Below are 16,431 nucleotides of genomic sequence, written 5' to 3'. Positions count from 1 at the left end.
ACAAAGGTACATCCCAACCTTCCCTCAATATACCACTAAACATATAATACACATATGCAAATCAACTGATTTATTGCATTAATGTGGACACAAATTTCCATTTAGACTGATTCCCATATATCCCCTGTACAGCTTAAGCAGAAAACTGTTACACAAATTTTCTCATCCCTTTGAAATTTTGTTTCCCCCCCCGCCCAGTTTTTGTACAAGACGCCAATAATTCCAAATCATAAACAGTGACTTCACAAAATATATAGATGTAAATCACTGAATGATAGTTAAATGCAAACAAGAATTATTTCCAACTGTGCAATAAAATTAAATCACGCAGGATTTTTAAAGTTTTTATTTAAGTATGTTTTCAACAGACAAGCTTCATTTACACTTTTTCCCTGTACAAAATTTACATATTGTTATATTCTGCTACATCAGTTATTTTACTTGCTCATGCCTTTCTTCTGAAAGATACAAAGATTTACATAACATTTTTTCATAGTCATAAATTACCATAGTAAAAAAGCACATTTCAAACATTAAATATGTTTGGGAGTAAGAATTCAGTACTTTGCACGATTTCATTTAAATAAATTGTCTCAGTGTTATATTAATGTTGTGAACTGACAAAATGTTTTATTTATTATACGGCACACAGGCTGGCAATGTAACAGTTGCACATGCTGGCCCAGCTAGTGGTTCAGCAACTTCCCCTTCCAATTCTGTCCAAGTGGCTTTCTCAGGACTGTAGCAAATTGTAGATGATTTGTAGGCCCCCTGTAATATCAAACACAGCATTTCAAACTAACATATATGCTATAAGCTTTTTAAAAATCCACACCTCTTCTATAGCATACATTGCCCTGAATAAAATATTGGGAAGACTGAAGCCATTGCCTTAGGTCCTTGTCACAAACTCTGCTCTGGAACCACCAACACCATCCTTCTCCCAGGAAATTGTGTAAGGCTGAAGCAGACTACTTGCAACTCAGGTGTCATATTTGGCCCAGAGATCAGCTTCCCATCACATATCTGCGCCATCACTAAGGTCGTCTGATACCACCTCCATGACTTCGCCCAATTCCACTCCTACCTCAATTCATCTGATACTGAAACTCTCGTCCATTCCTTTGTTACCTCTAGACTTGACTATTCTAATGCAGTTATGGCTAGCCTCCTATGCTCTACCTTTCATATACTTGAGGTCATCCAAAACTCTGTTGCTGGTGTCCTAACTCTCATCATATCCCATACACCAAACATCCCTCTGCTTGCTGACCTACACTGGCTCCTGGTTAAGCAACACCTTGGGCTAGATTTTGCCGGCCAACTGGCAAAAGGCTGGGAGGCAGGAGGGCTGGTAATATGGTGGGTAAAGGTGTTGGGAGGGCAGTCGACTTCATCCCGCCACTGTGGCATATTGCCTTAGAGATATGGTTGCCCATCAGGTAGCCAATGAGCCACTTAACTAACCAATTAAAGGTTTCTTCCATCCTCCCTGGATAATGCCGCATTGGAGGGCTCACCGCCCCGTGGGGAGATTGCCAGGTTAACCCTGGTAGTCTCCCAATGGGTTCTTGCAGTGGGGTGGGGGAAGGGGGTGGAGGTTGGGGGGAGGTGGGTGGCTCTCCTTGATGGATGCTTCATGGGCCATGGAGGATTCCCCTGGTGGCAATGGCTGCCCTCGCGACATCTCTCCAACTTTTTATCTCACTTTCATTTTTAAAACATTCCACAAAACTGTCTCTTTGTTCCAAATTTTTGGTCACATGCCTTAATGTCCCTTTATGTGGCTCGGTGTCATATTTTGTTTTATAATTGCCCCTGTGAAGCACCTTGGGACATTTTATTAAGTTAAAGGTTCTATATAACTACAAGTTGTTTTTGTTGAGCTTACACATGACTATATCATCCACGTGTGACATGGTCAGTTGATTACCAAAATATAAATGGTATTCCACCCTTCTTGTACCGGGTCTTCAGCTTATTATAATAAATATTTTTATATCATCTGAGTAGCATTTTGAGTCTGCAGATAAGGGACAGAGCACTATCACTTGAGCTCCTGTTTGATGGCTGCTGAAGTTGAGGTGCTGCATGAGATGCTAGCAGAGAAGGTTATCTGTGTCACTCCATGGTGAGCATCATAGCTTATCTGCAAGTAAGTGCAGCCTAGTTTCAGCTTATCTACTGTCCATACATATTCAAGTCCAGTGCTGCAACGCCACCTAGGTCTTTATTCTGACTCAGACCATGAAAAGACATGTCCCCAAATGAATCCCAGGTGGGCATGCCAGGGCCTGCAGAAGTCAATGATACATGGCTGAGTGTAACCCATCAGGCAATTCTGCCCTTGATTAATTTCATGGCAATAATGCCAAAAAAAATGACATGCTATGATTGATGGACTTCTGAAGAATGCTGCAGTTTAGCTCACTGGGACATTGTAGCTCTAGATTACCTCTCCAATTGGTATGAAGCCAGGGCCTCTATTTTTTTTCCAACCCTAGAGTTGCTCTAGGGTTATAGGGCCCTCCTCACCAATGATACTGTAGTAATCTGATGATCTAATATACCTTTAAGCCAGATATTGCAATGGAAGATCACATGATCTTGATATCCAATAGCAGAGTAGCATGGGTACCTCTGTAGTCAGTAGTCTTGAGTTAGAGTCTGAAGAGTAAGGACAGAGTTTTGAGTTGTAAGCACACAAGTGTAGCTGCTGAGTTCCTTCTGTAAATAAACAGAATGTGTTTCTTCTAAGAACAGTCTACAGATCTTCTCTCTTGGTACCAGCTCGGTCACCCCAAAACAAGAGTGCAACCTGGATCCTTTAGCCCCAACAAACCAAGGTACAGGATCCAACAAACTGGCGATGAGAGTAAAAAGCAAGAAAGAACAAAAGAAATCAAGAGAACTGAAATCAAACCGTACCTCACGCGGTAATTTCCTTCCTGATTGTCGGAGCAATCCCCTCAGAGCATGCCACAATTTGGAAGAGTTGAACCCTTCGATCCAGTCTCGGATGATTGGTCTCATTATGTTGAACGTCTCACGTTCTTCTTCCAGGCGAATGACATCACAGGGGAGGAGAAGAAGCGCGCGATCCTCTTATCCACGTGTGGGAGTAAGACATATGAATTCATTTGAAATTTGCTGGCACTCAGTGCCCCAGATTCGAAAAGTTTTGATGACTTAGTGAACCTCGTAAAGAATCACTACCAGCCCAAGCCGTCAGTGATGATGCAATGGTTCATATTTAACTCAGGGTATAGAGCCGTGGGGGAAATAGTTGTTTGTTATGTGGCAAGTCTGAAACAATTAACAGAGTATTGTGAGTGTGGTACATCTATCAGTTATATGCTTAGAGATCATTTGTTGTGCGGTATAAATGAAGATGCGATTCAGACGAGATTACTGTTTGAAAAAAGTTTGAATTTTCAGAAGGCAATGAAAATTGCTCTGGCAATGGAAGGCGCAGTGCGGGACTCGAAAGCCATGCAGGAAGTGCAAAATTGCGCCATCCTCCATGCTGGGCGGGGAGCCTCAGCCAAAAAGAGTGCGAAAGTGCAAGGCTTTGTTCAGAAGCGGGAAGCAGCCACCGCTAGCAGACAAATAAAAAGAGATAACTTAGCAGTGAAAACATGGCATAATGGTAACAGAGGTGGAAGCAGACAACCTTGTAATGAATCACAGTTTTAAAAAATCGCATGTTTTTTCTGTCATCGAAATGGACACTTCATGAGACACTGTAAAGATAGAATCAGACAGACTTTCAAACAAAAGCAAAAACTCAAGGTGATCCACAGCATTGAAATACCTGAAGTAATAGATTCAGATATTTATTTGTTTTAAAATTTAAAGGTAGGAAGAACAAAACCTATCAATGCAACCATGAGAGTGAATGAGAGGCCGATCAGAATGGAGGTGGATACAGGAGTGTCCAATATGGTGATAGGTGAACATAATTTTAAATACCTGAATCATGGGGACCATAAACTAAATTTGGAAGAAACAGATGCCAAATTGAAAACTTACACCAGAGAAGACATACAAGTCAAGGGCATAAGTAAAGTCACAGTACACTACGGAGGTCAAACAGTGAAATTGCCCTTGATAGTGGTAGCAGGCGAGGGACCTAGTCTCTTTGAATGAAACAGGATGAAAGAAATTAAATTGGAATGGGCTGAAATCTTCCAACTGAGAACTAGTGTGCTATCAGAGCTACTACAAAAATATGCGTCAGTCTTCAAGGATGATTTGGAAAGATTGAGGGGCTACAAGCAAAAATTCATGTAGATCCCTAGTCAACACCCAGATTCACGAAGGCAAGACCAGTACCTTATGCAATGTGGGAAAAGGTAGACGCCGAGCTAGACAAATTAGGAAAATTGGGAGTGATACAACCAGTGCAGTTTTCAGAGTGGCAGCACCAAATGTACCTGTTCTCAAATCTGACTAAAGCATTCGAATTTGTAGGGAGTATAAATTAACAGTCAGTAAAGTAGCTAAGTTGGATAGTCACCTGATACCAAAAATTGAAGACTTGTACGCTAAACTGGCAGGCAGAATTGCCTACACAAAGCTTGATATGAGTCATGCTTATCAACAATTGGAATTAGAGAAGGCCTCCCGGAGGTTTGTCACCATTAATACGCACAAGGGGTTGTACCAATATACCCATTTACCTTTGGGCGTATCTTCAGCGTACGCCATAGTCCAAAGAACCGTGGAAAATTTACTACTGGATTGCCCCATGTTGTAGTTTATTTAAATGATGTTCTGGTGACAGGACTCACTGAAAAAGAACAGTTGGTAAACTTGGAAGAAGTTTTGAAATTTTTTTGCAGGTGGGAGTGTGTTTGAAAAAAGAAAAGTGCACATTCCACGCGAAAGAGGTAACCAGTTTGGTCACAAGGTAGATTCACAAGGCTTACATCCAGTTGAAGAAAAAGTGAAAACTGTTAGAGAGGCACCAGCACAAAGAATACGTCCGAACTGAAGTCATTCTTGGGGATGATCAATTACTATGGACGGTTCTTGCCTAATTTTTCGACAGAACTGACACCACTGTATTATTTGCTCAAGAAAAACCAGCGATGGTCTTGGTAAACACCACAAGAAGAAGCTTTCACAAAAGTGAAACAGTTGTTGCAATCATCTACCCTTCCAGTACATTTTGACCTGAAGAAAGAGTTGGTGTTGACATGTGATGCATCTGCTATGGAGTGGAAGCAGTGCTCTCCCATCGAATGAATGATGGATCAGAACGGCCTATAGGATATGTATAGAGAACATTCAATACAGCAGAAAAGGGGATACTCACAGATAGAAAAAGAAGGCTTGTCAATCATCTTTGGTGCTGAGAAATTTCGCCAGTATGTACACGGTTGTCATTTTACTATCATATCGGACCACAAGCTCTTGCTGGAATTGTTCAGCGAAGACAAGGCTATATCACGTATAGCCTCAGAAACAATACAATGATGGGCATTGATCTTGGCAGCATATAAGTATATTTTAATTCATAGACCTGGAAGTCAAACTGCAAACATTGCTGCACTTAGTCGTTTGCCCATGCAAGTAAACGATGAGGATGTTCCAATTCATCAAGCATTCATTTTATTATTGAACTTCCTGGATTCATCACCGATATGTGCTAGACAGATTAGAGATTGGACAAGTCGAAACCCAGTCTTATCCAAAGTACGAGAACAAGTTCTTCGTGGTTAGTCACAAGAACAGGAATGTGACGAAATGAAACATATTTCCAGAGAAGATATGAAATAACCTGCCAGGAAATATCTTATTGTGGGGAGCACGAGTGATTGTTCCTCCAAAAGTTTGAAAGCCATTGTTATCTGAACTTCACAGTGCACATCCAGGAATTTCCTGAATGAAGGCCATAGCACGCAGCTATTTATGGTGACCTGGGATGGATGAAGAAATAGAAAACTTAATGTTTCTTCTTATCATCGACGCTCACTCAAAATGGATGGGCATATATGAAGTGAAGTCGCCGACATCCTCTGCTACAATTGACAAGCTATGGCAAAGTTTTGCAATCAACGGATTAACTGAAGTGGTTGTATCAGACAATGGAATGGTATTTATGAGTGCTGAGTTTCGCCGATTTATCAGCCTCAACGGTATTACTCATGTAAAAACTTCACCATTCCACCCTTTTTCAAATGGACCAGCCGAGAGAGCAGTTCAGACATTCAAATCTGGTATGAAGAAATTGCCTGGAGATTCTATAACGACTAAACTAGCACATTTTCTTTTCCATTATAGAACCTCCCCTCACACACCTGCGGAATTATTGATGAAGTGCCGTCTCCGATCGAGATTGAGCCTAATTATGCCAAACTTGGGGGGGATGGTGGAAAGAAGTGAGGGAAGATAGAAAATTGGACATGACTGGCAGTCGTGACAGGACGTTTAATGTAGGAGAGAAGGTATATGTGAAGAATTTTAGAGAAGGACCAACATGGTTTCTTGGTGAAATAAGCACAGTAACTGGACCTCTTTCCCACCACGTGAATGTGGAAGACCGAGTCATACGGACACATGTGGATCATATAAGGAGAGGAGAAACAAAATACCCAGAAATGATTCCACCAGTGTTTGTGACTGAGTCAACATATCCTGTTGAAAGAACCCAACTGAGTACAGATGTATCTGAAGGGTCGACTGTACCCGAAAGAGCTGAGGAAACAGATTTGCAGAGCCAGATGCTCAGATGACTCCAGTGTAGGAGGTTCCAGATAAAACATCAGAAGCTGTAGAGCTGAGACATTCAACATGCATAAGGAAACCCCCTGAAAGACTGGCTTTGTAAATTATTTATGTGTGAAAAATTTGATATTGTGAGAAAAATTGTAAAATGTATTTCTGAGTAAAGGGGGAGGGATGTAGTAATCTGATGTGTAATATACCTTTAAGACAAATGTTGTAATGGAAGATTACATGATCCTGATACCCAATAGCAGAGTAGCGCAGGCTACTGTAGTTAGTAGTCTTGAGTTAGAGTCTGAAGTGTTTTGAGTTGTAAGCACACAAGTGTAGCTGCTGAGTTCCTTTTGTAAATAACCAGAATACGTTTCTTTTAAAAATGATGTACTGATCTTCTTTGTCTCTGGTACCAAATTGGTCACCCCAAAACAAGCGTGCAACCCGGATCCTTAAGAGCCAAAAAACCAGGGTACAGGATCCAACAGATACTCATAAAGCAGCAAGTAGAGAAGAATACATGGATGTGGACATTTTTAATGATATATCATGTCGGATCCTTCTAAGTACATTAAGTTTTCACTGTAAAATGGGGAAGTCTGCCACTAGAATTTATCTTAAATAAGGTATACATGCTCAATATGATGAATACACCTTTTGGAATAGCTTTTTAAGAACATGATTGAGCTCTATTTTCAGTAATATACAATGAGGCATCATTACGGGTCATAGAGCGCCACGGGAAGAAATTTTTAAAATCTGGCAAACCCTTGAATGATAGCTGTACTTGAGTTTGTAATATGAAATCTGCTTCTGTTTTATATTCACATTTTTAAAATACTTTTATCCCATATTCACGTTTATTGCAGCTTATCTCTTATCAAAAGTCTCCGAACACCATCAGCATTCCTGCACACAGAGAATATTTGGTGAATCCATTAATAGTGCAATTGACTCCGATTTTTCATGGCCTGTCCAACCTTATGGTTGGCGGATGGGCAAATCAGCCAGGCGCCTTTGCATTTTTGATCAAACCTCTTCCAAGGGCGGGATGAAATTTCCGTGAGGAAATAAAATAAAAATAAATTTCTGTGAACAGAATTTTTATCAGCTATATTTTCAGGTGATTTATTATGATGCATGGACACTTTCTTCAGCTTTTAGAACAGCTTTTGCAGGTCCCCAGCCCCCTGAGGCAGCTGTCTGCCTTCAGGGAGCTTTCTCGCAGCGTTCACCCTCAGCCGCGGAAACGTCATCACCCGCCCTCTTCCTGCCCCCACCATGGCAGCGCTGAGCATTTTAGCGCACTTTTCACGCTAACGGCCAGCCAACGTGAAATTGCGGTCGGGGGCCCATCGCGGTCGGCAGTCCATTTCCCAACCGCTCCTGGGCCTGCCAATTGGGTGTGCCTGCCAAGGGTAAAATTCAGGCCGTTGTGTTCCAAATTATTTGGTAATACCTGTTAAATAACACTAGGTGGCGCAAAGACTACAGATTAAGCACAATGCACAATTCAAAAAGGATTTCTTGTTATAAATATCTTACAGAAATAAGGCCAGATAGTAGAGCCATCCAAGATGCTGGACTGGATTGTTCCTCATGTAGTTTTTTGTTATTTACAGTAATGGCCTGAAATTTAGTTGTGATAAACTTCAAATGTGATGGGGCTATAAGACAGGACATAGTGGATTAGTTTCCTGTTATAACTCTATGATTTCCATTACCATTGAGATGAATAGAAAGTAAATCGAGTGCCATGTATAATGGGTGCCTGAACCTCTATCAACTGTTTTCCAATCTGTTGGAATTGAATTTCACTCCCTGTGACTCCTAGGGTGGAATTTTCTGCTCAAGTTGGCTGTGGGCGTGTTTGGCGGCGTGAGCAGACAATATGGTGAGAAGGTCAAAAATCAGCTTTATGCTGTCGTGAAACCAGTTTGCAATTGTCCGCTCCATCTGTCAATGGCGGGCCGCATTCCCTGCTGCTGCACGTCAGGAACCTAATTTCAATACTTTAGCACCTCATTATAAACCCAGCTTGCCGGAATCATCCCCCAGGGTGATGTGAGGGTGTGTGTGAGAGAGAGGGAATGGTGATGTCCCTTGACCTGGCAGTGAGTGAGATTCCAGTGAATGTGTGATGCCCTTAAGGCTAAAAAGAGCTGCCAATTTCTTGTTTTCTGCTTATAACAGACTGATCTAAATCTGATACACATCATCACCTAAATATACAGCAATCATTTAATTTTAAATAGCACCTTACAAAATCCATGATGGCTACCATCTAGAAGGACAAGGGCAGCGCAGGTCCATGGGGACACCACCATCTGGAAGTTCCCCTCCAAACCACTCACCACCCTGACTTGGAAATATATTGCCCTTCCTTCACTGGGTCAAAATCCTGGAACTCCCTCCCTAACAGCCTACCCCACAGAGGCTGCAGCGGTTCAAGAAGGCAGCTCACCACCACCTTCTCAAGGGCAATTAGGAATGGGCAATAAATGCTGGCCTAGCCAGCAAGGCCCACAACCCATGAATGAATAAAAAAAACTGCAATTTTGTGGTGTGGCTTCAAGGATTTCACACAAACTATTTGCTTCCAGACATGTGTGGCATGGTATGCTTTCCCCTTAGATTACTGTATGACAGGGAGAATGAGCAGAGGCAACATAGAGCAGGACCAGCTGCTTACAGAAGGAGGAGGAGGAGAAGGGCTCTGCATAGGAGACTATGTCTTCCCAGGATGTTGAGGGAGCAATTCTCCTACCTGAAAATCAGTGGGAAACAATGGGTGGAATTTAACCCCCACCCCGCTCACCGACAATGAGTTTGGAGGTGGGGGGCAATTAATTGGGCGGTAGGGTGATGGGTGAGGACTCCACCGCCTTATTGCCTGTGCCTGTGGGATGCCCGAAAAGCAAACAGGTCAGATTTGTTGCAAGCACTCAGTGCTTGACCAAGGGAGCTGGCATTGAGAACAGGGGCTGCTGAAATCCCCCGGCCCTTGCCTCCGACTCCCCTCCCATGATCTGCACGCTGTGACCTCCATCCTACCCTCACTTGCCTTTGAGCTGGGGCCCCTCATTGATCCTGGGTCTCAAGTGGGTGAATTGGATGGCTTTCGTCTGTGCTGCAATGGAAACTGAGACATTGGTGATCAGACCTTGTTTAGGTGAACAAGTGTGCTAATGGAGTTGGCCGCCACTTCCACACTGGCAAGGATGTGCTCCTGTGTCGCGTTGATGCCGGACTCCTCCATGCTCCTTGACATTGACTGCAGACTTTCAGGCAGGCCTGCCAATGCACCATGCATGTCATTGTTCATTCCCATCAGTTTTCTAAAGTCCTCATCTGAATCCTCTGCAGCAGAACTTGTGTGCAAACTTGACCTATGGGAGCTGTGACCTACATAATCCTTGTCCCCTACTTGGACGCAGGCACCCGGTATCTCACCACGTGCAAGTCCAACCTCTAAGCTATCCCCTATATGTGCAGTGTCAGTATCTGAGCTGATGCCTGTTTTTGGGCACCAGAAAGGTGCAAGGGTAAGGCTGTGGTCAGGAAAAGGGGTCGGGGTGTGGAAACTAGAGGTGCATCCCTACACCCTCTCCAGCTTGTAAGTCAAATTGTGGGATGAGGAGAAGATGAATGCAAGAAGCAGAATTAGTAGTTTGAGCCCCGCCATGTCTCATGGCCTAAGTCATGGTCACTCTAATGGCGGCAATTACCGTCTCCTCCTTCAGGGTAAGGATATGGAGCCGTGCCAGTTAGGTGCTGCTGCCTCTGGTTATACACCACCTCGTTCTGCAGGAGAGAGGGAAGGAGTCAGTGAAGGTGGTGTAATGTGTTTGGGTGATGTGACTGTCATTATTGAAGAGCTGACAGTACTTTCAAGCTGTGAGATGTGGGTAGGAGGGTTGCAGCAGTGCTAAGTGTGTGAAAGTGAGGTGAAGCTATGAATATGGGGTCTGAGTAGTGATTGATAGAGATTGTTGGTGAACAATGGGGGTCTGGTGCATTGAACTGCGAGTGAGGCTCTTGAGGCAGTTGGTGGGATATGGTATTTGAAAGTGCACTCACTGACCTTGACCATTCATGTGAAACCATTCAACTTTTTGCAGTACTGGATCTAGGTGCTCGAAGATAGAGTCTTGGCATTGACCAGTTTTCTGGTTTTCTGGTCCCACTGCCTTTGTAAAGTTTGCCTCGAGGGCCTCCTGGCCCCCTGAGGATAGATGACATCTTTCCTCCTCTATCTCCTAACCAAAGCAGCAACAGAAAATCTTGTGGCCATGTTGCGCCATTACAGAGAGTTGCCATTTCAAAATCACATTTAGAACAGCACCCACTCCAGCCACAGTGCACCTTCCTATTAAGAGTTGCAGGCTGGCTTTACTTTGTGCAGCCTGTTCAGGTGTGCAGCCACTTCACAGTACACTTAGCACTGTCTGAATGCTGGAATCATTTAAAGTAGCAAGTAGTACAAAGTTTGACTGCTGCCTGCATTGGAAGCAACAGGTGCCGAGTTCATTCAAAAGGCCCACTTTAAATTCAAACCAGCACTTCAAACTTTCACATATAAAAGTTTATCCACCTGAATATTGTCTGAATATGTAGGTTTAATTATGGAAAAAGAGACCTAGATGTGGTTACTTCAGTGCTTTATTCAGTTCTCTATTTCTTTCACTATACAAGATTCCTTACATTTGGATGCTTTGACCATTGTTGCATTCAGATGAAGAAACTGCAAGCAAGAACTAGCTAAAAACTAGCTGTTTAGAAATGCTGCCTTTTGCATTTCTGATTTGAAGTAGTCCACAAGAGTATTATTGAAATATTACACCGAAGATCCCTAAACAAAAAAGGTGGCCAGGGTGGTGAGTGCCAACTGATAGACCTCTCACCAGTCAAATTAATGGGGGAAGGCAGTATCAACCCATGCCTGGAAAAAAACAATTTCAGTCTTAAAAGGCTTTTCTTTTGGATATATCTAGTACAGAAACTGGTGATTCTGTACTCTTCTCGACTTGAGAGTTACCCTGGCCACATCCATCAGTGTAGTAATGCCTAGACAGATTCTATCTAAAGTGATTTGTCACTAGCACTCGAAATAATTGATGGAGCCAAGAATGGAAGGAGTTATCCACAAGAAGCCCAGGAACCCAACCCAAAACTGAATTTCATAAGCTTAAATAATAAACTTACAAATTTAAATTGAAGGATGTAATATACTGATATATATGAAATTAAGTGGGTGTTACTGCATCTGGCAACAGGAAAGAAATGAAAGTGTTCTAATCTGGCAAGGAAGCATTAATTTGACTTGCAAGTTTGATGTGGTAGGTTTTGATAGCAAAGAATAGGCAATGAAAAAATACTAGCTATTGTTCAGAGCTGCTGCCTTGTACGTATGATTTGTATGTATGATTTGTAATTACACAACACAATTATCATTGAAATATTATAAAAATATTGTATCAAATCCGCCTCACCATACTCCAGCTGTAGCCACCAACAAGGTAAATATTGTCGTCTAGTACTGCACAGCCTGGACCACTGCGACCCTCCAAGATAGGAGTCTGGAGAATGTTCCATTGATCACCTTTAGGGTCATAACATTCAACGAGCATAACATCAAGATGTGAGAAACCTGGACCAAAAGAAGCAGTTTGAATCAAAATAATGAGTTGGGAACAGTTTTACTTAATACAGTTGTTGACATAGCTGCTTACTTCAACACTGCCCTTAAAGAAAAAAGGTGTATAAAATACTCTGGGCTGACCTAATTATTGGTCCAAATTAGTCATATTCTTCTACTTAAAACAGAAGGGATGGTATGACAATTGCTTTCAATTTGAAAAAATAAACTAAAAATATTGATGGAGGAGGTGTGTTAGGCGCAGAAAAATCCAAAATCAAGAATTTATGATTTAATTACACATAACACACAGAAGAAGTCTTCCCCAGCTGTCCTTTACTTCATAGTGGCCATGTTCAATATTTTCAGTTACATTAAGTTTCACTCTTACAGAGGACCACTATTTTACGTCTCTATCTGCAGCTATAGTTGTTTTCATGCTGTATATCGTGAGGGGATCGTCACATGTCTGAAATTGACTTTGTTTAGTTGCATAGAATCAGTTCTTTGACCACCTAAGAAATAAAATCAGTAAACAAAACTGGTACTAACTTTCCCAACTTGGATATTTCTGGATTCACTCCCAGATGAAAGAAAGCATAAATTTCTTAATGAGTTAACAGACCAATGCTATTTTATGTTCCCCCAAAGCTATACAGCTGCAACCTGAAAGTTCCTGTGGAGGCCACGCATAAGTTGGCTCTTTTAACTTAACATGCATGCGTGGCCACACAGAACTATTTAAAGGACCCGCGCATCTAAACAAATTGGTGCGCACTATAAAAAGTAGAGGGTATATTGATCACAATGGATCGAAACACAAATGGAGACTAGATATGGAGGCGAAATTACTTAGTAACTAAAGTGCTTATGGAGTATTTGGTTCTTTGTAACTCTTTCCAGCCTCCTTTAAGCAGACAGGAAGGAAGTACGCAGTGGTGTCCTCAGGGGCCGATGTTGGAACTAGTGCTCTTGTTGATATATATTAATAACTTGGACTCAGTATATAACATAGAATTGCAAAGTTTGTAGATGACACAAAACTAGAAAATGTAGTAAACAGTGAGAAGAATCCAGGAGGGTGTAGATTAGTGAAATGGGCAGGCACATGACAGATGAAAATTAATAGAGAAATGCGAAGTGATGCATTTTGACAGGAAGAATGAGGACAGGCAATATAATCTAAATGCTACAATTTTGAAGGTGTTGCAGGAACAGAGAGACCAAGTTTTTGAAGGTGGCAGAATAAGTTGAGAAGGTTGTTAAAACGACATACCGAATCCTGAGCTTTATTAATAAAGCCATGGAATACAAAAGGATGGTATGCTAATTCTTTATAAATTACTGGCTAGGCTCCAGCTGGAATAATGTGGCTAATACGGGGCACCACCCTTTAGGAAGGATGTCATTGCCTTAAATGGGGAGCAGGGGAGATTTACTAGAATGGTACCAGGGATATAAGACTTCAGTTACATTGTGAGAGTAGAGAAATGGCGTGTTCTTACAGCAGAGAAGATTAAGGGAAAATCTTATTGTGGTGTTCAAATCATAAATGGTCTTGCTAGAGTAAATAATGAGAAACTTTTTTCCAGTGGCAGACAAATAGTAACCGAAGGACACAGATTTAAGGTGGTTGGCAAAAGAACCAGAGGTGACATGAGGGAGAAAAAAATGACACAGTGAATTATTTTGTGGAATGTATTGCTTGAAAGGGTCGTGAAAGTTGGTTCAATACTAACTTCCAAAAGGAAACTGGATAAATACTTGAAGAGGGAAAATGTGCAGGTCTATGAGGAATGAGTAGGGGAATGGGATTAATTGGCACCAGTACAGGCATGGTGGGCCGAATCTTCTTTGGTGCTGTATCATTCTATGAAATTTCTGTGAGAATTCACCAGTGAGAGTGGTTGAATCCTTGAGAAACAGTAAATGGCTAAAAATGGCCATTTGTGCTGTTTCTTGAGAGTTTTTGCCAACCTTTCATCAAAGGAAAGTCCACAAAAATTCAGAGCTGTTAACATATTCATACAAATATTAATAAATTATTCCCTTGGTACAGAGGGTTAACAGAATTCAATGGTTAGCCCTATGTTTTTCTCCCACTGCAAAGCAGGGAAACTCCATTTGCACATTAAGCACCTCCTGCATTAAATAATTTATGTTCTTGCTACCTTCTTATATGCTCATTGTTTTCAATGTCCTCAATATTTTCTCTTCCTTATTTCCTGGTTTATATATCTGAATAATTAATTTCTGAAAATTATTTAATCTTCATCAATCTACATGCCTTCCTGTTTTGAAAACAGTAATAATTACTGTTAATGTGTACATAAATGTCCTTTCAAGAATCAATTTTATTGGGTACATTTTCTGACAAGGTGATACCTTAAGCTTGGAGTGCATAATTGAAATACATTTATGGACCTGCAGAATTGAGTCAAAAATATTGAAATGGATTGAATTATTCAAGTTAATAGATCAGGGACAGCTCAAAATTCCAGCTATCAATGTGGTCTTATCTTGAAAGAGGTACCTATGTCAGGCACTAATTTGGCAGTGTACTAGTCAGTAATAACTGAACTAAGGTAGAAATTCTACCTACCATTTGTATGTTATCATTAACTTTTTATTTACTTTCTGGCTTCCTGCGTCAGCCCCATGAGCAGAATGACTCTGGAGAGCCTTGTTCTGTTAGCATACTTAGGCTTGTACATGTGGTAAATTTCTAATCTTTGACAGGAAATAATTATAAAAAAGGTGTGGATAAATTACCATGGGAGCTTTCCTGCACATCTCCAAAAGCTTCTTTCAAGGCAGTATTGATAAAGAAGTGTTTGGTACATTGTATTAACAAAGTTCTGACAGCAGGTTGTCTGCACAGGAAATGGTATACACTGGGAGAGGGGAGAGAATCTAAGGAGGGAATCATTGGAAAATATATAAAAAAATAAAAGGAAAAGAATTGAAATTGTTTTTACCTTCCCACTTAATACATTACCTTGTTAGATTTAGTAAATATGCAGCTACAAGATACTACAGCAACAATGCACTCTGAGTTACCGGTACAGCAGGCAGCTGCTGTTGTTGAATGCACTACTGAATTCTGTTACCAATTTTCATCAAACAGTTTTGATTATATGATTCCATTGTCAAAATAAGCAAAGGCGACTTGAGGAAAAATTTTTTTACAAGTGGGTCAGGATCTGGAACGCACGGCCAGACAATGTGATGGGGGCAGATTCAATCTTGGCTTTCCAAAGGGAATTGGATAATTAGCCAAAGAGAAAAAAAATGCAGGGCTATGCGGAATAAGGCAGGTGAGTTGCTGACTTACTCTTGCAGAGCGCCGGCATAGACATGAAGGGTCAAATGGCCTCCTGTGTTGTAACCGTTTAATGATTCTATTCTATGATTCTTTATTTTGCCAATATTGTAGGCCAGGATGCTAAGAGAGCGACACCAGTGTATATAGCTTACAGCCTACATGCTCTATTGTTGCATTTTTTCTTTACCATGGTGCCAGTTGTTCCTACTAGAGTAACAGATGGACCAAAAATAAAGAGGCTTATATTTTGGACCAGCTCTGGGACCCAAGAAAATTCAGTTGATTGTCCTGTCAGCAGTGGAGTGTTATATTCCTAATTCTAACTGTGTGCTGGCAGCAGCAGGATTATGCAAGAGTGTCACACCCACTGATGGGGCACTATCAATATAAAGGTAGTTTTTAGTATTCTAATTGATCTTCCATCCGTCATGGTGCTGACAAGATGCCCCAAATGATCTGAGGTAAATCCATGAAATCTATTATGAAATCATATTAATTGCAAAGATTTTCATCAAAAGAATATAAGTTAAATGAAAATAGGACTAATGGAATGAGGTTGTAGCAAAATTTATTGATTACATAAAATCACCGGCTGTTTGATACCAATGAAGCAGCTATTTAATGAAACAGGTGTCTGGAGTCTGTTCAGCTTACTTCTATTGTTACAGTTGACTGATGGCCTCATTATGAATGCTTGGCAGAACTCCAAGAATGACTAATGGACTCTGGCCGGGGGTTGTTT

General features: G+C 41.3%; 1 protein-coding gene across 2 annotated transcripts in view; it reads right to left on the bottom strand.

Annotated features, from left to right (window-relative positions):
• Positions 1–330: 330 nt before the first annotated feature.
• klhl14 (kelch-like family member 14) overlaps positions 331–16,431 on the bottom strand; it is a 215,231-nt gene continuing 199,130 nt past the window's right edge. For both annotated transcript variants that reach the window (XM_078540578.1, XM_078540577.1), the window contains exons 7-8: positions 12,219–12,376; positions 331–771 (exon numbers count right to left, since the gene is read on the bottom strand). In XM_078540578.1, coding sequence (XP_078396704.1) covers positions 12,260–12,376 — 117 coding nt within the window. In that variant the 3' untranslated portion in view covers positions 331–771; positions 12,219–12,259. The remainder of the gene's footprint in view (positions 772–12,218; positions 12,377–16,431) is intronic.

Source organism: Cetorhinus maximus, chromosome 4, assembly GCF_964194155.1.
Source record: "Cetorhinus maximus chromosome 4, sCetMax3.hap1.1, whole genome shotgun sequence".
NCBI lineage: Eukaryota > Metazoa > Chordata > Chondrichthyes > Lamniformes > Cetorhinidae > Cetorhinus > Cetorhinus maximus.
The sequence above is the reverse complement of the archived record's forward strand: the minus strand, read 5'-3'. Positions and strand labels throughout refer to the sequence as shown.